This window comes from Myxocyprinus asiaticus, chromosome 46 (genome assembly GCF_019703515.2).
Source record: "Myxocyprinus asiaticus isolate MX2 ecotype Aquarium Trade chromosome 46, UBuf_Myxa_2, whole genome shotgun sequence".
NCBI lineage: Eukaryota > Metazoa > Chordata > Actinopteri > Cypriniformes > Catostomidae > Myxocyprinus > Myxocyprinus asiaticus.
In genome coordinates, this window is record NC_059389.1 from 15,706,604 (window position 1) to 15,730,309 (window position 23,706).

At 38.2% G+C, this 23,706-nt stretch overlaps 2 protein-coding genes across 3 annotated transcripts in view; one reads left to right on the top strand and one right to left on the bottom strand.

The window, feature by feature from the left end:
• Positions 1-196: 196 nt before the first annotated feature.
• Positions 197-5,095, bottom strand: LOC127436037 (dnaJ homolog subfamily B member 9-like). 2 transcript variants are annotated; one of them, XM_051689936.1, is made up of 3 exons: positions 4,972-5,095; positions 3,531-3,755; positions 197-3,293 (listed from the first exon to the last, which is right to left on the bottom strand). In XM_051689936.1, exons 2-3 carry the CDS (start codon positions 3,745-3,747, stop codon positions 2,860-2,862), a joined length of 651 nt encoding a protein of 216 aa, XP_051545896.1. In that variant the 5' UTR covers positions 3,748-3,755; positions 4,972-5,095; the 3' UTR covers positions 197-2,859. The 2 variants fall into 2 exon arrangements, with proteins under 2 accessions (XP_051545896.1, XP_051545895.1); XM_051689935.1 differs by lacking the exon at positions 4,972-5,095 and adding an exon at positions 4,724-4,952.
• Positions 5,096-5,241: 146 nt separating this feature from the next.
• LOC127436018 (transcription initiation factor TFIID subunit 4-like) overlaps positions 5,242-23,706 on the top strand; it is an 80,146-nt gene continuing 61,681 nt past the window's right edge. The window contains exons 1-8 of the mRNA XM_051689902.1: positions 5,242-7,535; positions 8,741-8,901; positions 16,459-16,641; positions 16,728-16,850; positions 18,326-18,415; positions 19,040-19,228; positions 22,628-22,703; positions 22,848-22,953. Coding sequence (XP_051545862.1) covers positions 6,326-7,535; positions 8,741-8,901; positions 16,459-16,641; positions 16,728-16,850; positions 18,326-18,415; positions 19,040-19,228; positions 22,628-22,703; positions 22,848-22,953 — 2,138 coding nt within the window. The 5' untranslated portion in view covers positions 5,242-6,325. The remainder of the gene's footprint in view (positions 7,536-8,740; positions 8,902-16,458; positions 16,642-16,727; positions 16,851-18,325; positions 18,416-19,039; positions 19,229-22,627; positions 22,704-22,847; positions 22,954-23,706) is intronic.

The following is a 23,706-nucleotide window of genomic DNA, read 5'->3' on the forward strand; positions in this document are numbered from 1 at the left end:
AATTATGACACTTTAAGCCCTCTGGCGGTTGGTGTAATAAGTAATGTTATCTCTGCGACTTCATATCTATAATACAATTAAAAGTCTACTATAATGTTACACCAACAAGCCTAATGAGAATACCATAAATGGGACTGAACGAATGTTAACTTATCATTTGATATCCCTAAAGAAAAAGTTACAAAACAAAACAATATATTTTTTAACATGATTTATTGTTAATCCAAGTACATTACATTATACATGTGGGTTCAAATAGGCTATTTCAGATTTACTTTTCATCCATAGGATTAAAATAAAGAAAGTGCCTGATGAGTTGGTTAAGACTCAACTCATAACAACTATGTCAGCGGGTAACAGTTAGACCAACATAAGAGCTGCCTTGAAATATTGCACACAAGATTATTCAACACAATATATGAGGTCACAGGTGATGTCATACAGGAACACAGCTGGGTTATGCATATTATTTACAAATAAATCATTTGAATGGTCCATGTATGTCAAGAATCAACTGTGTTTACAAGTCTGTACATTTTCAGGCAAATGCTAAGTTGGTACATTCCCCTGGTGTCTGTTATTATTTGAGGGGTAACACTGCCATTAATAAAACAAGTCAACCAGAATGATGAAAGCTCATGAACATTCGAGAGTTTGTTTAAAATATAACTCAAAGAAAAATGTCAGACTTGTTTTTCTTCCTTCAAACAAAAGTTCTTTACAAACCCAACTGGACAACCGTTGTTCTTGACCAAACTTAAACCCTATTTCTCTCAGTCATGCAAACTATAATACACATGAGGTCATAAAAGTGCTCCAATCTGTTTACATTAAAACTGAATCTACCACAATGAGTGGGAAAGGCACCTCTCTATCTAACATGTGTGAGTTTGAAAAAACAGTTTCAATACAGCAAACTATATTATTCACAGCAATGCAGCAAACATTCGTTTTGTTTCACATAAAAATAAAAGAGCAGATGTTCATGAAGATTTGAATCTCAAAGATTCATATTGTGAACATTTAGCACCCACATAAGTAGATAGGTAATGGAAGAGCTAGGTGGTCTGTTTGATGCTATTTATCACTATTCAGGAATTACACACATTACAAACGTTTTTTTTTAAAAAGTAATATTCCGGGTTCAATACAAGTTATGCTCAATAGACAGAATTTATGGCATAATGTTGATTACCACAAAAAATAATTTCGACTCATCCCTGCTTTTCTTTAAAAAAATTAAAAGTCGAGGTTACAGTGAGGCACTTACAATGGAAGTAAATGGGGCCAATTATTGGAGGGTTTAAAGGCAGAAATGTGAAGCTTCTAATTTTATAAAAGCACTTACATTAATTCTGTTAAAACTCATGTATTATTTGAACTGTTTGTTTGTTTAAATCATAATTTTTACTGTCGTTTTAGGGTATTATGACATTAAATCGTCATGGCAACGAAGTTGTACAATTGGCTATAACTTTACACAGAAAAGGTTAGTAAGTGATTTTGTCACACTGAAATCATGTTAACATGCATATTGTTTACGTCTTGTGGTTTTACTTTCGAAACAGTGAGTATTTTAACATTTACAGATTGGCCCCATTGACTTCCATTGTAAGTGCCTCACTGGAACCCAAATTTTTGCTTTTTTAAAGAAAACGAGAGACAAGTCTAAATTATTATTATTATTATTCTTTGGTAATCAATATTATGCCACAAATGCTGTCAATTGACTTTAACTTGTATTGAACCCGGAATATTTCTTTAATAACAGGCTGTATAACTAGTGTACTAACTAGTGATTAAAGTGAATTTAGTTCATTTCTGTGCATATAACAGTTTATACGGGCAAGAAAGTGCAATTTAAACATATATGCCAACTAATTTAAGGGGGTCACAACTCCCTCTTTTAGGTTTTAGATTATTGAATATGGGATGTAATTAACAAGTAAATGACTAATCTTTAAATTTAAGTTGCCAGCTGTAATATTTTGCATCTTTTGGGATGAAAACAAACTCAAAAAAGCCTGAATTTAGAGTTTGTTTTGAGGCAATTAAGAGGTCATATGCAATCTAAAATAGTGTCAATTATAAATGTCAGTCAAACAAACAAACAGAAAACTCCAAATGCTTCCTCGTCATAAATAATAGATCACTCACAGATAAAATCAAACCCCACGCATCACAGCAGCAAATTAAAGGAATATTCCGGGTTCAGTACAAGTTAAGCTCAATTGACAGGATTTGTGACATAATGTTGATTACCACAAAAAGTTATTTAGACTAGTCTTTCCTTTTCTTTAAAAAAAGCAAAAATCAAGGTTACAGTGAGGTACTTACAATGGAAGTGAATGGGGGCCAATTTTTGGAGGGTTTAAAGGCAGAAATGTGAATCTTATTATTTTATAAAAGCACTTACATTAATTCTTCTGTTAAAACTTGAGAATTATTTGAGCTGTAAAGTTCTTTAAATAATTTTTACAGTCGTTTATTGACATTACATCGTCATGAGAACAAAGTAGTAAAATTGGCTATAAATTTACACAGAAAAGGTTAGTAAGTGATTTTACCACACTAAAATCATGTTAACATGCATATTGTTTATGTCTTGTGGTTAAACATTTGAAACAGTGAGTATTTTAATGTTTACGGATTGGCCCCATACACTTTCACTGTAAGTGCCTCACTGTAACCCAGATTTGCATTTTTTAAAGAAAAGGAGGGACGAGGTGAAATTATTTTTTGTGGTAATCAACATTATGGCACAAATGCTGTCGACTGAGCTCAACTTGTACTGAACCTGAAATATTCCTTTAAAAACAAAAAATAAAAAGTAGCATGATCTTCAGAGCTGTGGTCCACTCAAGATGAGGTGCAGTCAGTGTAAGTAGTCACCATGTTCCCTCTCCGCTGGGTCACTGTTCTGCAGTGCTGTTTGGCTGTGCCCTGAAATCTGCTTTCAGTCCTTTTAATGTGTCTGTCAAATGTAAACATCTTCTCCATATCTTCAAACATGTCTTCGAAGACTCCGGTGCCAAAATTACCCTGGAAGTGTCTCTTGTGGCGGTTGTGTGATTGCTGGTGAGCCCTGAAGTGCTCGTCGAAATGCCGTTTTGGACGAGAGTGCCTGTTTTGGCTGTCAAAGTCAAAGTCTTTGAACATGTCATCGAAGTTGAAATCAAAGGAATTATAACGCTTTCCACCACCTCCTCCATTCATGCCTTCATTAGTAAATGGATTGTGTTGTAATTGGTCGTATTCTCGTCTTCTCTTCTCATCTGATAGAGTTTCATACGCTGAGGAACAAGAGTTTTAAAAGTTTAAATATGACCGATTGACTAATACAAGAATTTTCTTGAGTTTCTCTGCTTCTTTGCTCATGAACACAAAATTTAATAGTAAATACATGTTAAATAACAATGGCAACTGCAGAAGCCATTGAATATTGTCCCTGTAATAAGTGCACTGTAACTGACTTTGGATAAAAGCGTCTGCCAAATGCATAGATGTAAATGTAAATGAATAACACATACCTTCTGCAATCTTTTGAAATTTTGTTTCCGCATCAGGGCTCTTGTTCTTGTCTGGGTGATATTTCATGGCGAGTTTGTGAAAAGCTTTTTTAATCTGACGTTCAGAAGCATCTTTTGGGACCCCGAGAATGTCGTAGTAGTCCTTTCTGGCCAATATGAGTTCTGTTATCATTAAGATGCACACTGCGAACATCAGTGTTGACTGCGCCGTGGCCATTCTTCTGGCTGTTTGATAAGAGAGAGCAAACGCTTTTGTCAGTTTTTCCCCAGCCTTAAGAATAAATTATTCTTTATCAACTAGAACATACACACAATAGCTATACACCCTTAATAACAATGTCATACTGGGGCCTGGGTAGCTCAGCGAGTATTAACGCTGACTACCACCCCTGGAGTCGCGAGTTCGAATCCAGGGTGTGCTGAGTGAATCCAGCCAGGTCTCCTAAGCAATTGGCCGGTTGCCAGGGAAGGTAGAGTCACATGGGGTAACCTCCTCATGGTCGCTATAATGTGGTTCTCGCTCTCGGTGGGGCGCATGGTGAGCTGTGCGTGGATGGCGCAGAGAATAGCGTGAAGCCTCCACACGCTCTAGGTCTCCGCGGTAACGCGCTCAACAAGCCACGTGATAAGATACACGGATTGACTGTCTCAGATGTGGAGGCAACTGAGATTTTTCCTACTCCACCTGGATTGAGGCAGTCACTACACCACCACGAGGGCTTAGAGCGCATTGGGAATTGGGCATTCCAAATTGGGGAGGAAATAAAATAAATAATAATAAAAATAAATAAATAACAATGTCAAACTACATTAATAGGAATAATTAAACATATTTTTAAAAAGTACATTTAATTGAAAAATACATTTAATTAGAACTTATTTCGTTTTTTAAATGACAACTCAATAGTCTGTTCAACCATCATGTGCTTATTAAAAATAATATTATTAATATTCCACAAACTCACCACGCCCCCTTGGTTAACACTACTGTTTTAACTGATATTTATATAATCGTCTTTTTTCTTTTGTGAAATGTTACACTATTTTTACTGTTATTTCATAATGTTATGTTACAGAACCTAAGGGTTATTGTATTGCTTAACATTACTGTAAGTGCCAGACAGCGCAGGACAGATGTTTTGTAAATGTTATGCAACATTTTGTCCTTGACAAAATTGTCTGTAATGTCTCACCCATTAAGAATGCCTTTTTGCTGTACCTTACGAAACCCCCAGCAAGCCGCCAAAAACTGAAGAAAATGCGTTAGCCAGAGTGTGCTATCATATCTGATTTTCTTCTAATCCTATTCCAATTTGATCAACATAATGAAGCATTTAGATATACGGGTCTTTAAATATAATCACACTGTATAAATATGCCATATAAATGCAAACAATTAACAATAAGACGTAAAATTACACATAATTTTTGGAGTACGTACTTTCTCTTGCTGACAGCACCGTTGAAAATGATGAGGAGTACCGCTACTGTTGTTTTCAATCTCTGGGCAGTACAACACGACTCGCAATCCTATTGGTCCAGCTCTGTACCACGTGCTCTTCACACGTTCACTGACGACCGAAAACACACTGCTGCGTTTTATTTACGCAGTATTTCGGATGACAAATGAAACAAAGATATCATATTACTTTTAATCAAATTGCATACATAGTCCGCGCATATAATTCAGTAATTATTTACACAAGGGCAAAACAAACACACCATTTATTGTTGTAGTACTGTCTCTTAATTTAGAAATGTTACATAACTGCTACCCTACTAACCAAAGAGCCTTTAGCAGAGACGGGCCACTTCTATTAAAATAAATGAGAGAAATTGGAACAACAATGGCCAACGGATGTACAAAAGGAAGTCCCGCCCTTTAGGTAAACGAGCCAATCACCTTTTAAATATAGACATCGGCTGTCAATCAACTCGAGAGTGCGCATGCGCATTAGCGATACAAGTTTGGGAAATTGCGCTTTTTAAGCGTAATTTGAAATAAAGAAGCACAATTTATGACAGTTGTTGTCAGATTTGACTGCTGATTTGAAATATGTTCTTTGATCGTAATCTCGAGCAACCGTTTTAGCGATTTCGGTCTTTCCAAATTCAAGTAGACAAGAGCTGCACTTGTATAATGCTTGCTAACACAGAAAAATAGCTGCCTAACCTGCTTGAGAGCGTTCTAAAGATGGCCGCCGAATGGACTGACTTGCTAAGAAGAATTTGGCTAACTCTTTTCTTGCAAAAATTAATGACTAAATTAAAATGTATTCATTAAAAATGATTCAATTGGACATCTCCCATCAGTGTACATTCTTTAATTCTAATCGAGACACTGTACTACTGTTTTTTCAGTGTGATTATGTATAAGTCCTGTATCACTGTTTACACAATTTATAACAAATTATAATTTTACTTCTGAGGTTATATGACTGTATTGTTTTTAAAATGGGATACTGGATTGGATGTGATGAATGATAAGTTAAAAGTTAACCCTTTGTGGACAATTTCGTATACACAAATGTATTCAATTATTCCCTTGTTTATTTTATGTTGTATTATGCTAGCTCTTTACTGTGTACTGTTTCTAAATTCAAAATAAATGCATTAAACAGATAAAAAAGCATGCACCGTGTTGGATAGCCAATAATCTCATATTATTATTTGAAAATAACAGGGTTATGACAGCAGCTGTAAATATTACACCATGATGTCATCACGTTTCCCACAGTGCCTCAGCAGTACACGCGACGCATGCGCAGTGCGCATTTCTCGAGCGTCTCTCAAAGATGGCGGGTGTCCCCGATCCGCTGGAAGATATGCTCTACTCTGAAGTGGACGAGAAAGCCGTCAGCGACCTCGTAGGCTCGTTAGAATCACAGCTCGGTGGACAAAACAAGGCGGTGGGTCCGCAAGGCGAGGCCAGGAGACCGGGATCGTCCTCAAACGCCGTAAATCCACACTTGGGAAAATTGCAGCCCGCCCAAGTAGGAACAACACAAGAGCAGCGGCGGCAGTCAGAGCGAAAACAGGAGGGAAACTCGCAAGAAAACGGTCCGGACAGGATACAGGCGTCCAATTCTGTCCCATCCGCCTCTAATTTATCTAGTAATACTGCATCTTTGGTTACTGCTGCGAATCGGGTGCAATATCTTGCATTAGGGGCAACAGCATCAAATCCATCAACTTTGTCAAGTGACGCAGCACCAACAGACTCGCATCCCAATACAAATCACATTGCGTCTGCAATCCGGACTGTTCCCGCCAGAATACAGACTGTGAACGGAGGCAGTGGCGCACTGAAATCTTCTGTAATCGCCTCTGCTCCTGCCTCCGTGGTGGGATTGCAAGTTGAAGCAGCCAGGCCGGGCAGTGTAAATGGTATTGACATTGGTTCAGGTGTAGGTAATGGTAAAAGCAACATGTCTGCTCCTACGAGTACAAATACTGCTTTTGTGTCTGCTCAGCCCAATAGTACACTGCCACAACCTAATAGTCCAGCAAATCCCACCATTGCATTGCACAGGCCTCCTAATACAAGTGTTGTACATAATGGAAGTGACCCCAAAGTCTCAGGATTGCCCATGCATGGTGCTGGAGTGGGCCTTGTGTCCACTTCAACGGTGGCGTTTACAAAAACAGTTGCCAGTGAAGCCAAATCTGACCCTCAAAGCCAGATCAAAGCAATGGTGCCCAACCAGCTCCCTGGTGGTCCTGTAGGTTTGCACCCCAGCACACCCACTCAGATGATTGTGTCTAGTGCTATGCAGTCCAGTCCAGTGATGACCTCACTTCCTGTGGCAAGCACTCCCTCTGCCCTAGTAAAGCCAGCAACAACAACTCTCGTAGGACAGCCTACAACCATGTTGAGACATGGCACGCCAACTCCAGGGACGGCGACACCCCCACAGCGGCCAGGGGCTCCTGCGACTCAGCTGATTGTCAGGCCACCACAACAGACAACTATTCAGCTACCTCCAGGATTCACCATACCACCAGGTAAGAGATGTGAAATAGTCCAATTAGGGGACCATCTTAATAAAGAACCCTTTTTAAAGGTATAGTTACCCACAAAATGAGAATTCTGTCATTTACTCACCCACATGTTTGTTCCAAACCCGCATGAGATGTTTGGAAGGATGTTAGTCTGAGTTACCATTCACTTTCATTGCATCTTTTTTTGCATACAGTGAAAGTGAATGGTGACTGAGGCTGTCTTTCTGTTAAACATCTATCTCCTTTTGAGTTTCATGGAAGAAAACAAGTCTGCGCAATATGTGCAAATATGAGCAAATTGTTTTGGGTAAACTATCCCTTAACAACTGCTATTTTTGTGTCTCTTTTAGTACCTTTAAGCATTTTGGATTGCTGCCAAGTAATCAAAGGTTTTATTGCTTAATTAAAGGAATAGTTCACCCAAAAATGAAAATTCTCTCATCATTTACTCAACCTTATGACTTTCCAGATGCCCATGACTGACTGACTGACTTCTGCTGAACACAAATAAAGATTTTTAGAAGAATTTCTCAACTCTTTTTGTCCATACAATGCAAGTGAATGGGTGCCATAATTTTAAAGCTCCAAAAATCACACAAGTCAGCATAAAAGTAATCCATATGACTCCAGTGGTTAAATCAATGTTTTCAGAAGTGATATAAGTGTGGGTGAGAAACAGATCAATATTTAAGGCCAAATGTACTATAAATTCTCCTCCCTGATCAGTCAATCTCCCACTTTCACATTCTTCTTCTTGTGTTTTTGGTGATTCACATTCTTTATGCATAGTCCCTACTGTGCAAGGAGGAGAATTTCTAGCAAAAAATGACTTAAATATTGATCTGTTTCTCACCCACACCTATCATATCACTTCTGAAGACATGGATTTAACCATTGGAGTCGTATTTATTACATTTATGCTGCCTTTATGTGCTTTTTGGAGCATCAAATTCACTTGCATTGTATGGACTTTCAGAGCTGAGATATTCTTCTGAAAATCTTAATTTATTTTCTGCTGAAGAAAGAAAGTCATACACATCGGGGATGGCATGAATTTTCATTTTGGGGTGAATTATTCCTTTAATGCATCCTTGAGCATTGTTACTACAGCAGGCTACTAAATCATACTGCACTAGCAAAAACCTCCTGTATTTTGTTTTTTACTTTCATTTTGATGATGGCATAATCATTTTGTGGCTCTGCTCCAGGCATGGTGCTGGTACGTACAGAGGCTGGTCAGCTGGCATTGGTTCCCCAGCAGGTGCTGGCCCAGGCTAAAGCTCAAAATCAGAATAAAGGTACCCTTTCCCCAAGACCTGCTACACCTACTGCTGGAACTGCTTTCAGAGTCACCACACCTGTTGCCCAGGTATGAGCAAGACAAGTGTTCTTAAAGCATTTTAAACTTGTGTTTGATAACATCACAGTTTTAGCAGTGAATTTCAGATTTATTTCCTTTCTTAGCGGTCCTCCCTAACTACTTAAGGCATATGGCCAATCCCTCCTACTAAAACAGAGGTGATACAGGCAGACATGTTCACAAGTCTCTGACACAGAATCCAAGTCAAGTCTCAAGTCTTTCAAGGCCAAGTCTTAAGTCAAGTCTCAAATCCTATTTGGTTGCATAAACCCTGTTGCAGGACAATTAATTTAATAAAGGAAAAAAGAGCTACAGATAGAGCATGGGAGTCTTTCTTTTAGCAAAACAGTGTTATATATTCACAAAAAATATTTTTCATTGTCCAATTTGGAGTCCAAGTCAAGTCAGTTACTTGCGAGTCTAAGTCAAGTCTCAAGTCAATTTTTATAGGACTTAAGTATGACTTGAGTCCAAGTCTCAGACTTGAGTGTCCATCTCTGGATGGAGGCCACCAGCCCTTTAGTACAAATAGTTACTTTCCCCCCATGATTGAAAAAAGATGCACAAAGCTTGCTAAAGTGCTAAATAACTGTTCAAACCTTCATTACGCACCACCTGCCTGGATCACATCAGTCAATATGTTTATATGTGCAGTTTAAATGCCCTTTTTTTTTTATCTCCTTTTTTTCTCTCCCAATTTGGAATGCCCAATTCCCACTACTTAGTAGGTCCTCGTGGTGGCGTGGTTACTCACCTCAATCCGGGTGGCAGAGGACAAGTCTCAGTTGCCTTCGCTTTTGAGACCGTCAATCCGCACATCTTATCACATGGCTCGCTGTGCATGACACCGCGGAGACTCCCAGCACATGGAGGCTCATACTACTCTCCGTGATCCACACACATCTTACCACGTGCCCCATTGAGAGTGAGAACCCCTAATTGTGACCACGAGGAGGTTACCCCATGTGACTCTACCCTCCCTAGCAACCAGGCCAATTTGGTTGCTTAGGAGTCACTCAGCACGCCCTGGATTCGAACTTACGACTCCAGGGGTGGTAGTCAGCATCAATACTCGCTGAGCTACCCAGGCCCCAATGTGCGCAGTTATAATGATCGATAATAATCATCAGCCTTCAGTGATATATTGGTCGACCACTAGTCCAAATATACGTGACATAATGTGTAATTAGGGATGCACCGAAGTTTCGGCCTCTGAAAATGTTCGGCCAAAAATTGCATAAAATGCTATTTTCCGTTTTCAGACGAAGGAGTAAAAAAGGCAAAAATTCATGACCCAAAATGTAAACAGAAACTGTTGCTTCAATATTCGGTATAAAACACTGACATAAAGAAAATGCATTTTTGTGAAACAAATTTGGTCTGACCATATTTAATGTAAACAGCGGCTGATTTATAATATATTCACAATAAAAAGGACATGCTAACTATGAAGGTAAATTAGTGCCTAAAATATTTGCATGTCTGTGAAAAGTTAGATTTGTAAAAGCGTAAATCAAGTCGCAAGCGTGGAAAATAAAAAAGGTTTGCATGCACAGAGTAAGATCTGTGAAAGCGTAAATCAAATTGTAAGCGTAAAAAAACTGTGCGCACAGAACGTTTTGTAAAGGTGTAAATCAAGTTGCAAGCGTAAGAAGAGATTTGCAATACAGTATTTTAATGCTTTGCAGAAGTCATGAGTTGTGAATCTGTAACTTCATTAACAAAGTAAATTTGATCTGTATTGTTTTGACTTTTTCGTTTTGTAATCACTTAGAAAAATTATTAATCTTATTTATAATACATATTTGATATAACATTGTATTCTAATAATTTAATGTAATGTAACATTAAGAATTTGTTTAACTGAATTCAATTATTTCCTTTTCGGCCCAATGTGTCCAGAATTTCGTTTTCGGCCAAAAATTTTCATTTCGGTGCATCACTATATATAATCAAATATTTGAAAGAAGGACATCAACTGTGTAAATGTTAAACACGTGACGCATCAACTCTGGCGTTCGGAGCACATGCAAAATACTGGGTCAAACTGTGGTCTGATTAACATGTACCCATATACATGCTGGACAAACCCAAGCTAGAATCACGTTATCTACGTCTTTTAGTCTGACTTAGCAAAAATCGGACTGGTATGATATCATTCAGACTAAAGCGTTTACATGAGATTTTAAAAATACAATTATTGTTTTAGTCCGACTGAAACGGAAATATTTAAAGTGCACGTAAATGTACTAAGTATTTCCCACACAACTGTGTTTTTGCAGTCTGAGTTGTTGAATAGAAATGTTGGTTTAACTATGTGCCCTCCCATTGGTTCTAACTACATGCCAAAGCACTACTATTTTTTGTAACATATTTTAATGTTTATTTTTAATGAAAAAAACATTAATCCAGGGCTCCAGACTGTGACTATAATGGTCGCAAATGCGACCAAAAATAATTGATTGCGACAATTTAAAATCTAGTCGCCACTGGCGACAGTCGGGTTGTGTGCGTTCATGTGCGGTTTCGTCAGATATAATCTGTTCTGTTTCTGATGAGCTCGCTGCAATGCATGCAACAAACCAGCGAGAGAGTCGTGAACAAATGACTCTTTTGAACCGGATCTTTTTCATGAATCACCCGAAAAGAACTGAGGGTTTGACCTCAGGTTAGCAGTTTGAATCAGATTAACTTTCTCAGCGAATCAGCCGTCAGTGAGCTCACAACTGGGAGTGCAGACATTTCAAAATAAGAGTCCCATGTGTTTTCAGGCTTCTTTATAACTAACTTTCTTTATGTGTATTGCGTATCACTTTTTTTCTCCTGGTAATTATTGTTTGGGATTGGAGTAGCACAATAAACTGCATCTGGGATTTCATTCAGTTTGCATTCTTGTAGTCTCTGTGTATGGGGCCATCTGGTAACAGTAAAGAAAGACTTAAGGCAATATTATAAATCAATTAAAATTATATATATATGTATATACAGTTGTGCTCAAAAGTTTGCATACCCTGGCAGAAAATGTGAAATTTTGGCAATGATTTTGAAAATATGACTGATCATGCAAAAAAACCCTGTCTTTTATTTAAGGATAGTGATCATATGAAGCCATTTATTATCACATAGTTGTTTGGCTCCTTTTTAAATCATAATGATAACAGAAATCACCCAAATGGCCCTGATCAAAAGTTAACATACCCTTGAATATTTGGCCTTGTTACAGACACACAAGGTGACACACACAGGTTTAAATGGCAATTAAATAATAATTTCCCACACCTGTGGCTTTTTAAATTGCAATTAGTGTCTGTGTATAAATAGTCAATGAGTTTGTTAGCTCTCATGTGGATGCACTGAGCAGGCTAGATACTGAGCCATGGGGAGCAGAAAAGAACTGTCAAAAGACCAGTGTAACAAGGTAATGGAACTTTAGAAAGATGGAAAAGGATATAAAAAGATATCCAAAGCCTTGAAAATGCCAGTCAGTACTGTTCAATCACTTATTAAGAAGTGGAAAATTCAGGGATCAGGTAGACCAAGGAAAATTTCAGCCACAATTGCCAGAAGAATTGTTTGGGATACAAAGAAAAGGTAACCTCAGGAGAAATACAGGCTGCTCTGGAAAAAGACGGTGTGGTTGTTTCAAGGAGCACAATACGACGATCCTTGAACAAAAATGACCTGCATGTTCAAGTTGCCAGAAAGAAGCCTTTACTGCGCCAATGCCTCAAAAAAGCCCGGTTACAATATGCCCAACAACACCTTGACACGCCTCACAGCTTCTGGCACACTGTAATTTGGAGTGACGAGACCAAAATAGAGCTTTATGGTCACAACCATAAGCGCTATGTTTGGAGAGGGGTCAACAAGGCCTATAGTGAAAAGAATGCCATCCCCACTGTGAAGCATGGTGGTGGCTCACTGATGTTTTGGGGGTGTGTGAGCTCTAAAGGCATGGGGAATCTTGTGAAAATTGATGGCAAGATGTATGCAGCATGTTATCAGAAAATACTGGCAGACAATTTGCATTCTTCTGCATGAAAGCTGTGCATGGGACGCTCTTGGACTTTCCAGCATGACAGTAACCCTAAGCACAAGGCCAAGTTGACCCTCCAGTGGTTACAGCAGAAAAAGGTGAAGGTTCTGGAGTGGCCATCACAGGCCACTCTGGAGAGATCTCAAACGTGCGGTTCATGCAAGACGACCAAAGACTTTGCATGACCTGGAGGCATTTTACCAAGACGAATGGGCAGCTATACCACCTGCAAGAATTTGAGGCCTCATAGACAACTATTACAAAAGACTGCACGCTGTCATTGATGCTAAAGGGGGCAATACACAGTATTAAGAACTAAGGGTATGCAGACTTTTGAACAGGGGTCATTTCATTTTTTTTCTTTGTTGCCATGTTTGTTTTATGATTGTGCCATTCTGTTATAACCTACAGTTGAATATGAATCCCATAAGAAATAAAAGAAATGTGTTTTTCCTGCTCATACATGTATTACCAATTCTCCAAGGGTATGCAAACCTTTGAGCACAACTGTGTGTGTGTGTGTGTGTGTGTGTGTGTGTATGTATGTATGTATGTATGTATATATATATATATATATATATATATATATATATATATATATATATATATAATCAAGCTTTTGACACTTAGGACAATTGAGAGACTTGTTCACAACAATTACAGGTGCATCTCAATAAATTAGAATGTCGTGGAAAAGTTCATTTATTTCAGTAATTCAACTCAAATTGTGAAACTCGTGTATTAAAGAAATTCAATGCACAGAGACTGAAGTAGTTTAAGTCTTTGGTTCTTTTAATTGTGATGATTTTGGCTCACATTTAACAAAAACCCACCAATTCACTATCTCAAAAAATTAGAATACATCATGAGACCAATACAAAAAACATTTTTAGTGAATTGTTGGCCTTCTGGAAAGTATGTTCATTTACTGTATATGTACTCAATACTTGGTAGGGGCTCCTTTTGCTTTAATTACTGCCTCAATTCGGCGTGGCATGGAGGTGATCAGTTTGTGGCACTGCTGAGGTGGTATGGAAGCCCAGGTTTCTTTGACAGTGGCCTTCAGCTCATCTGCATTTTTTGGTCTCTTGTTTCTCATTTTCCTCTTGACAATACCCCATAGATTCTCTAGGGGGTTCAGGTCTGGTGAGTTTGCTGGCCAGTCAAGCACACCAACACCATGGTCATTTAACCAACTTTTGGTGCTTTTGGCAGTGTGGGCAGGTGCCAAATCCTGCTGGAAAATGAAATCAGCATCTTTAAAAAGCTGGTCAGCAGAAGGAAGCATGAAGTGCTCCAAAATTTCTTGGTAAATGGGTGCAGTGACTTTGGTTTTCAAAAAACACAATGGACCAAAACCAGCAGATGACATTGCACCCCAAATCATCACAGACTGTGGAAACTTAACACTGGACTTCAAGCAACTTGGGCTATGAACTTCTCCACCCTTCCTCCAGACTCTAGGACCTTGGTTTCCAAATGAAATACAAAACTTGCTCTCATCTGAAAAGAGGACTTTGGACCACTGGGCAACAGTCCAGTTCTTCTTCTCCTTAGCCCAGGTAAGACGCCTCTGACGTTGTCTGTGGTTCAGGAGTGGCTTAACAAGTGGAATACGACAACTGTAGCCAAATTCCTTGACACGTCTGTGTGTGGTGGCTCTTGATGCCTTGACCCCAGCCTCAGTCCATTCCTTGTGAAGTTCATCCAAATTCTTGAATCGATTTTGCTTGACAATCCTCATAAGGCTGCGGTTCTCTCGGTTGTTTGTGCATCTTTTTCTTCCACTCAACTTTCTGTTAACATGCTTGGATACAGCACTCTGTGAACAGCCAGCTTCTTTGGCAATGAATGTTTGTGGCTTACCCTCCTTGTGAAGGGTGTCAATGATTGTCTTCTGGACAACTGTCAGATCAGCAGTCTTCCCCATGATTGTGTAGCCTAGTGAACCAAACTGAGAGACCATTTTGAAGGCTCAGGAAACCTTTGCAGGTGTTTTGAGTTGATTAGCTGATTGGCATGTCACCATATTCTAATTTTTTGAGATAATGAATTGGTGGGTTTTTGTTAAATGTGAGGCAAAATCATCACAATTAAAAGAACCAAAGACTTAAACTACTTCAGTCTGTGTGCATTGAATTTATTTAATACACGAGTTTCACAATTTGAGTTGAATTACTGAAATAAATGAACTTTTCCACGACATTCTAATTTATTGAGATGCACCTGTACATGAGGTGCAAGCATTCTTTGATGTTCAAGAAGACAACACACTACTATATGCATACTATACTTTATGTAAATATATGTAATGTAGATTCCGAAGAGCCATACTAAATAAAAAAAAAATCTTTTATCTCTTATATTTGTATAAATTATGAAAGGGGTGTGAACATTTGAGACAAAAGGGGATGCAAACTTATCTTCTCAACTATATATACTGTTTATTAAACTTTCGATGAATGGGTTATCAGCTGACTTCCTTTTCTTTGGCTTTCTATCATGTTTCTGAACAGCAATTTAAATCGAGCAATTCTGTGATTTGGCTACTAAAAACAACCATTTGGCTCCATAATGTTTCAGTTTAGGAGACAATGGCTCCTAAGTTGTTTTTTTCAGTCTGGAGCCCTGTAATCACAACAAAACTAATTTGTGAATATGTATCTGTAACTACACATTGTCATAGAAACATCCAGTTACTGAGTCAGATATTAGTTTAGCAACCGCTCTGACAGATTCAGAGAGTAATTCATTAGACTGATTAAAACCGATAGCTTGAGTTTGTGAGTCTTTTTGACAGATTAATTTGAAGAATCGACATAAAATTTGTTTGTGAATGACTACAGTGATATAAAAAGTTGTTAATTTAAGTAGTTGTACTGTATTTATGTTTGGACTTATTTACTTTATTATTTTCTGGTACCAGTTCAATTGAGATTTAACATAACGCTATACATGCCCAATTCCCACTACTTAGTAGGTCCTCGTGGTGGCGCGGTTACCTCAATCCGGGTGGCGGAGGACAAGTCTCAGTTGCTTCCGCTTCTGAGACGGTCAATCCGCGCATCTTATCACGTAACTCACTGTGCATGATACCGCGGAGACTCACAGCATGTGGAGGCTCATGTTACTCTCCGCAGTCCACGCACAATTTACAATGCACCCCATTGAGAGCGAGAACCACTAATCCTGGCTGGAGTCACTCCAGGGGTGGTAGTCAGCGTCAATACTCGCTGAGTGAAAAATTAATGCCATTAATAATTTTTAAAATAATGGCATTAATAATTTTTTTTTTATCACTTCATACAAAGTGCAGTAAACAAACTAAATCAGTATTTGGTGTGATCACCCTATGCCATTTAAAACAGCATCAGTTCTCCTAGGTACGCTTGTGCACAGGTTTTAAAGTTGTTGTTTTTTTGTTTGTCAAAAACTGTATATATTTATTTTGCTGTGACTTTGTAGATTCAGTAGTGGCCAGGAAACACATTATATCAGTGTTCTTAACGTAGTGTGCTTTATTTTTCTAGCAGCAAAAGTCAGCAGTGGTAACAATTACCTCAGCTCAGAAGCCCACCACCACAGTCATTACAGCAGGGGCCAGAGTTCAGCCTGCACCACCACAGACAGTCCTCAAACCATCTCTGGCTCCGCAGAGTCCCAGCACGACCTCTGCAGTGGCCCCTGCCAATAGAGCCCCTGTCCTCTCTCAGGTAGCGCTTCTAGTTGGATTAAAATGTTTCCATTTATAATGTGACAGGGACTATGGATTCTAATTGATTCTAATACATTATTTTAGGAAATGCAAGAAAATGTAAAGAAGTGCAAGAACTTCCTAGCAACACTCATCAAACTGGCATCCCATAATTCCCCCTCGCCGGAAACGTCTCGGAATGTGAAAGCACTAGTGCAGGATCTGTTGGTAAGCCTCAGTGATTAAGTGTTTAAATGTAGAATTATTGCATAATAATTGTTTTCATATTTGCCTACCTTTGTATTGGTTCATTTTCCTCGCATGATTTGATGAAGCAGTTTATTGTTACATTTTAAATTACAGTTTTTTGTTTTTCTAGTGCTATTTTCATACTTAACTGTAGATGTCAGTAATGGATTTCCTTAAACTTGAACTGGTTATTGAAATGTACTGTGCCGAATGTGGCTCCTATGAAGGACACTTAAGTTGCTCTTAAAATGTGTGAATTTTATTGCGATAGATATCAAAGTATCTGCCATCTGCTAACAAATGATGCTAGTGCTTTTCTCAAAACTAACTTTTTGCAATGACTTTTAACCAACTGGCCCCAAGATGATTTTTAGTGGATGTATGAAACCAGTTCCCCCACAAATTTTGACAACCAGAAAATTTTAAAATACTTGTCTTCATTTTTTAACAATATTGCTATTGTTTTATCATTTGAAACCTAACTAACTTTTTGTAAAATGTTTTGTTTGAAAAGTGTGTTTGTGCTATATTGCTCTAAAACAAATGCCACTTGGCTTGCTATATTTTGTTATTATAATACAAAGACAGTCATACGTTAAAGGAAATGTTCTCCCAAAAACAATTCTCTCATCATTTACTCACCCTCATGCCATCCCAGACGTGAATGAATTTCTTTCTTCTGCTGAACACAAACAAAGATTTTTAGAAGAATAATTCAGCTCTGTAGATGCAATGTGAATGATGACCAGAACTTTGAAGCTCTAAAAAGCAAATAAAGGTAGCTTAAAGGTTATCCATAAGACTCTAGTGGTTAAATCAATGTCTTCTGAAGCGATCCAATCAGTTTTGGGTGAGAACAGACCAAAATGTTACTCCTTTTCACTGTATATCTTGCCATTGCAGTCTTTAGGCTCGATTTCACTTTCTAGTGCTTGACGCATGCGCAGAACGCTAGATGGCACTATAGGAAGTGTAATCAAGCCTGAAATCATGATTGCCTGGGAGACTGCTGATGTCAAGATTTATAGTGAGAAAGGAGTTATATTTTGGTCTGTTCTCACCCAAAATCGATTGGATCGCTTCATAAGACATGGATTAAACCAATGGAGTCGTATGGATTACTTTTATGCTGTCTTTATGTGCTTTTTGGAACTTCAAAGTTCTGGTACACATTCACTTGCATTGTGAGGACACAGAGCTGAGATATTCTTCTAAAACTCTTTGTTTGTGTTCATCAGAAGAAAGAAAGTCATTCACATCTGGGATGGCATGAGGGTGAGTAAATGATGAGAGAATTTTCATTTTTGGGGTGAACTATTCCTTTAAGAGTGGTTTCAGTGTCCAACTACATTTTGGGACCATATTGCAGTAGTAGGTCTTTTCATTAAGCATGCATAGTATTATTGCTTTGTTAAAATGTCCAATGTGCAATTTGCCTTTTAAAATCTACAAAGGATGCAAAAATTGAGCCTGAGGAGTTTACAAATCGCCTTCAGACGGAATTGAAATCATCTCCTCAACCTTATCTGATACCTTTTCTGAAGGTACGACTTGTACTTTTTGTTATAAAGCAGTTATTCTACTTTGATCTCAATGAGTCTCATTTGCTAATAAATGCGTACAAGTTGCATATTTATTTGCATAAAGTTACACGTTTTCAAAACAGGTGTGTCTGCACAAATTTGCTCTTACTTTTTTAAATGTTGATAAATTGAGTATTGTAAAAAAAAAGAATAATAATTTGTATGCAGTGTTTGCACACAAATTTGCTCTTTTTTTTTTTTTTTAATGCTGATAAATTTTGAATGTTGTTAAAAAAAAAAAAAACTTGGTATACAACGTCCAAGCTATCTCCATATAAGGTCTTTCTGTACTTACGTATAAAAAAAAAAAAAGAAAATTTTTACAACACATTTTCAATGCTTTAGGAGTCTGTGATTTTTACATGTGTTGTTTCAGCTGGTTCTAATTTGTTATCGTTAATGTAGAATAAATTTGATAAATCATGGTTTCTGTATGGAAATGTTTCACACAAAAATACGTGCATACATGCGGTTAGTGAATGAGACACAATGTTCTTGATTATAGAAACTAAAGACACATCTGAATACAAATGTTGATATTGCTGTTTTACTGAAAAATTTATGTTTTTCTTTCTCTTTGTACAGAAAAGCTTGCCTGCTTTGCGTATCACGCTTCTGAACTCCCAGCAGTCTTTAACTCAATTGTCTCAGACCTCCGCCACCTCCACCCCTCTGGCAGTCAACACCATTAAAGCTCCAGCGCCAAGCATACTTCCCACCACCGTATCTACCATTCGTCCGGCTGGTGCCATGGCTTCAACCACCACCACTATGGTACCTGTGATTTTCTGTAGTCTAATGAGTAGGGAGTAGTCATGATGGTCAACTACGTGTCCAAAAACTCCTGACTAGTGGACTAGATTATCTAGATTTTGGCTATATACAGTGTATATAGCCAAAATCTAGATAAAATATATATATATATATACACACACACACACACACACACACACACACAGTTGAAGTCAGAAGTTTACATACACCTTAGCCAAATACATTTGAACTCTGTTTTTCACAATTCCTAAAATTTAAGCGTAGAAAACATTCCCTGTCTTAGGTCAGTTAGGATCACTACTTTATTTTAAGAATGTGAAATGTCAGAATAATAGTAGAGAGAATGATTTATTTCAGCTTTAATTTCTTTCATCACATTCCCAGTGGGTCAGAAGTTTACATACACTTTGTTAGTATTTGGTAGCATTGCCTTTAAATTGTTTAACTTGGGTTAAATATTTTGGGTAGCCTTCCACAAGCTTCTCACAATAAGTTGCTGGAATTTTGGCCCATTCCTCCAGACAGAACTGGTGTAACTGTGTCAGGTTTGTAGGCCTCCTTGCTCGCACACGCCTTTTCAGTTCTGCCCAGATGTTGCTTCAATATAGCCACATCATTTTCCTTCCTCATGATGCCGTCTATTTAGTGAAGTGCACCAGTCCCTCCTGCAGCAAAGCACCCCCACAACATGATGCTGCCACCCCCATGCTTCACGGTTAGGATGGTGTTCTTTGGCTTGCAAGTCTCACCCTTTTTCCTCCAAACATAATGATGGTCATTATGGCCAAACAGTTAAATTTTTGTTTCATTAGACCAGAGGACATTTCTCCAAAATGTAAGATATTTGTCCCCATGTGCATTTGCAAACTGTAGTCTGGCTTTTTATGGCGGTTTTGGAGCAGTGGTTTCTTCCTTGCTGAGCAGCCTTTCAGGTTCTGTCGATATAGGACTCGTTTTATTGTGGACATAGATACTTGTCTACCTTTGCTGTTGCTCTATGATTGATTTGCACTTTTTGCACCAAACTACATTCATCCCTAGGAGACAGAATGCCTCTCCTTCCTGAGCGGTATGATGGCTGCGTGGTTCCATGGTGTTTATACAGATGAACGTGGTTAATTCAGGCATTTGGAAATTGCTCCCAAGGATGAACCAGACTTGTGGAGGTCCACAATTGTTTTCTGAGGTTTCTTTTGATTTTCCAATAATGTCAAGCAAAGGGGCACTGAGTTTGAAGGTAGGCCTTAAAATACATCCACAGGCACACCTCCAATTCAGTAAACCTCCTATCAGAAGCTAATTGTCTAAAGGCTTGACATCATTTTCTGGAATTTTCAAAGCTGCTTAAAGGCACAGTTAACTTAGTGTATGTAAACTTCTGACCCGCTGGAACTGTGAAATAGTCAATTAAAAGTGAAACAATCTGTCTGTAAACAATTGATGGAAGAATGACTTGTGTCATGCACAAAGTAGATGTCCTAAACGAATTGCCAAAGCTATAGTTTGCTACTATTAAATCTGTGGAGTGGTTAAAAAATGAGTTTTAATGACTTCAACCTAAGTGTATGTAAACTTCTGACTTCAGCTGTATATACAGTTGTGCTCACAAGATTGCATACCCTGGCAGAAATTGTGAAATTTTGGCATTGATTTTGAAAATATGACTGATCATGCAAAAAACAGTCATTTATTTAAGGATAGTGATCATATGAAGCCATTTATTATCACATAGTTGTTTGGCTCCTTTTGAAATCATAATGATAACAGAAATCACCCAAATGGCCCTGATCAAAAGTTTACATACCCTTGAATGTTTGGCCTTGTTACAGACACACAAGGTGACACACACAGGTTTAAATGGCAATTAAAGGTTAATTTCCCACACCTGTGGCTTTTTAAATTGCAATTAGTGTCTGTGTATAAATAGTCAATGAGTTTGTTAGCTCTCACGTGGATGCATTGAGCAGGCTAGATACTGAGCCATGGGGAGCAGACAAGAACTGTCAAAAGACCTGCGTAACAAGGTAGTGGAACTTTATAAAGATGGAAAAAGATATCCAAAGCCTTGAAAATGCCAGTCAGTACTGTTCAATCACTTATTAAGAAGTGGAAAATTCAGGGATCTCTTGCTACCAAGCCAAGGTCAGGTAGACCAAGAAAGATTTCAGCCACAACTGCCAGAAGAATTGTTCGGGATACAAAGAAAAACCCACAGGTAACCTCAGGAGAAATACAGGCTGCTCTGGAAAAAGACAGTGTGGTTGTTTCAAGGAGCACAATATGACGATACTTGAACAAAAATGAGCTGCATGTTCAAGTTGCCAGAAAGAAGCCTTCACTGCACCAATGCCACAAAAAAGCCCGGTTACAATATGCCCGACAACACCTTGACACGCCTCACAGCTTCTGGCACACTGTAACTTGGATTGACGAGACCAAAATAGAGCTTTATGGTCACAACCATAAGCGCTATATTTGGAGAGGGGTCAACAAGGCCTATAGTGAAAAGAATGCCATCCCCACTGTGAAGCATGGTGGTGGCTCACTGATGTTTTGGGGGTGTGTGAGCTCTAAAGGCATGGGGAATCTTGTGAAAATTGATGGCAAGATGAATGCAGCATGTTATCAGAAAATACTGGCAGACAGTTTGCATTCTGCATGAAAGCTGTGCATGGGACGCTCTTGGACTTTCCAGCACAATAATGACCCTAAGCACAAGGCCAAGTTGACCCTCCAGTGATTAAGAAAAAGGTGAAGGTTCTGGAGTGGCCATCACAGTCTCCTGACCTTAATATCATCAAGCCACTCTGGGGAGATCTCAAACGTGCGGTTCATGCAAGACGACCAAAGACTTTGCATGACCTGGAGGCATTTTGCCAAGACGAATGGGCAGCTATACCACCTGCAAGAATTTGGGGCCTCATAGACAACTATTACAAAAGACTGCACACTGTCATTGATGCTAAAGGGGTCAATACACAGTATTAAGAACTAAGAGTATGCAGACTTTTGAACAGGGGTCATTTCATTTTTTTTCTTTGTTTCCATGTTTTGTTTTATGATTGTGCCATTCTGTTATAACCTACAGTTGAATATGAATCCCATAAGAAATAAATGAAATGTGTTTTGCCTGCTTACTCATGTTTTCTTTAAAAATGGAACATATATTACCAATTCTTCAAGGGTATGCAAACTTTTGAGCACAACTGTATATATTATTTTTTTAGTTTTGAGATTTTTAATGGCAGTACTTTATGGTTGTTTACTGAAATCTGTTTAAAAAAGGTTTTTATTTTTAGCTGTTCCGTTTTATGACACTTTTGGTACAGAAATTACACAATTCAGCTTCAAGATTGATTAGTTATTTATACATGCTTATACTCTGATTTTGTTCCTTAGGCTGTTAAGAGGCCTGGAGTTCAGCCTACACCCACACGGATGCCGGTGGTGATCACACAGACTGTTCGTGCTCAAGGTAAGCTATTAGGTGAACCACATAAAATAGATTAGAATCCATTTCTGAACCTATTAAAGAAAAGTAATAGAGGCTTAAGTGTTTCTTTTCACATGCAATAGACAAATGGACGCACCTTGCTGTAATTGGGTGTTTGTATTGCAGGTACTGCTGGGACACCCTTTCAAGTGAGGAACCCAATGGGTGTGGCTGTGCAAGTCTCAGTCAATCAAAAACAGAAGCTGAATGACCCTGGGGGTGGGACTTTCAGGTAGTATACCTTAGTGTCCAGTAGGAGGCAGTGTTATTCTAGAATTGTGGGGGGATTTCATTGCATTGGTGCACAACAGAATTGGAGAATGTTACAATGGTTGTGATGGAATGAAGTCCTTGTTCAGGACGATTATTTGTCAATATACTGGAGAACAAAAATGAAGCATTTTAAAAGTCCCAGGGGAGCTTGAAATAAGTTAGTTTAAAATAAACCCATTCTTAATTCTTAATTCAAAAATTCTTATTAAAACTGAAATGGGATCAGAATTTAGTTTTCCAGATAGCTGTGAAAAATATACGTGTATATACAATATATGTATAGTGTGGTCAAAATGTCAGAGACCACATTAAAGGAATATTCTGGGTTCAACACTAGTTAAGCTCAATCGACAGCATTTGTGGCATAATATTGATTACCACAAAAAGTCATTTTGACTTGCCCCTCCTTTTCTTAAAAAAAATTGAAAAATCTGGGTTACATTAAGGCACTTACGATGGAAGTGAATGGGGGCCAATCTGTAAATGTTTATATAATCACTGTTTCAAAAGTATAGCCACAATACGTAAATAATATGCCTGTTAACATGATTTTAGTGAGCTAAAAACACAAACTTTTTTGGTGTAAAATTATAGCCAATTTTACAGCTTTGTTGCCATGGTGATGTAATGTCAACAAACCCTGAAATGACTGCAAAAATGTCAATTTAAACAGCTTTTCAGCCAAATAATACATGAGTTTTAACAGAGGAAT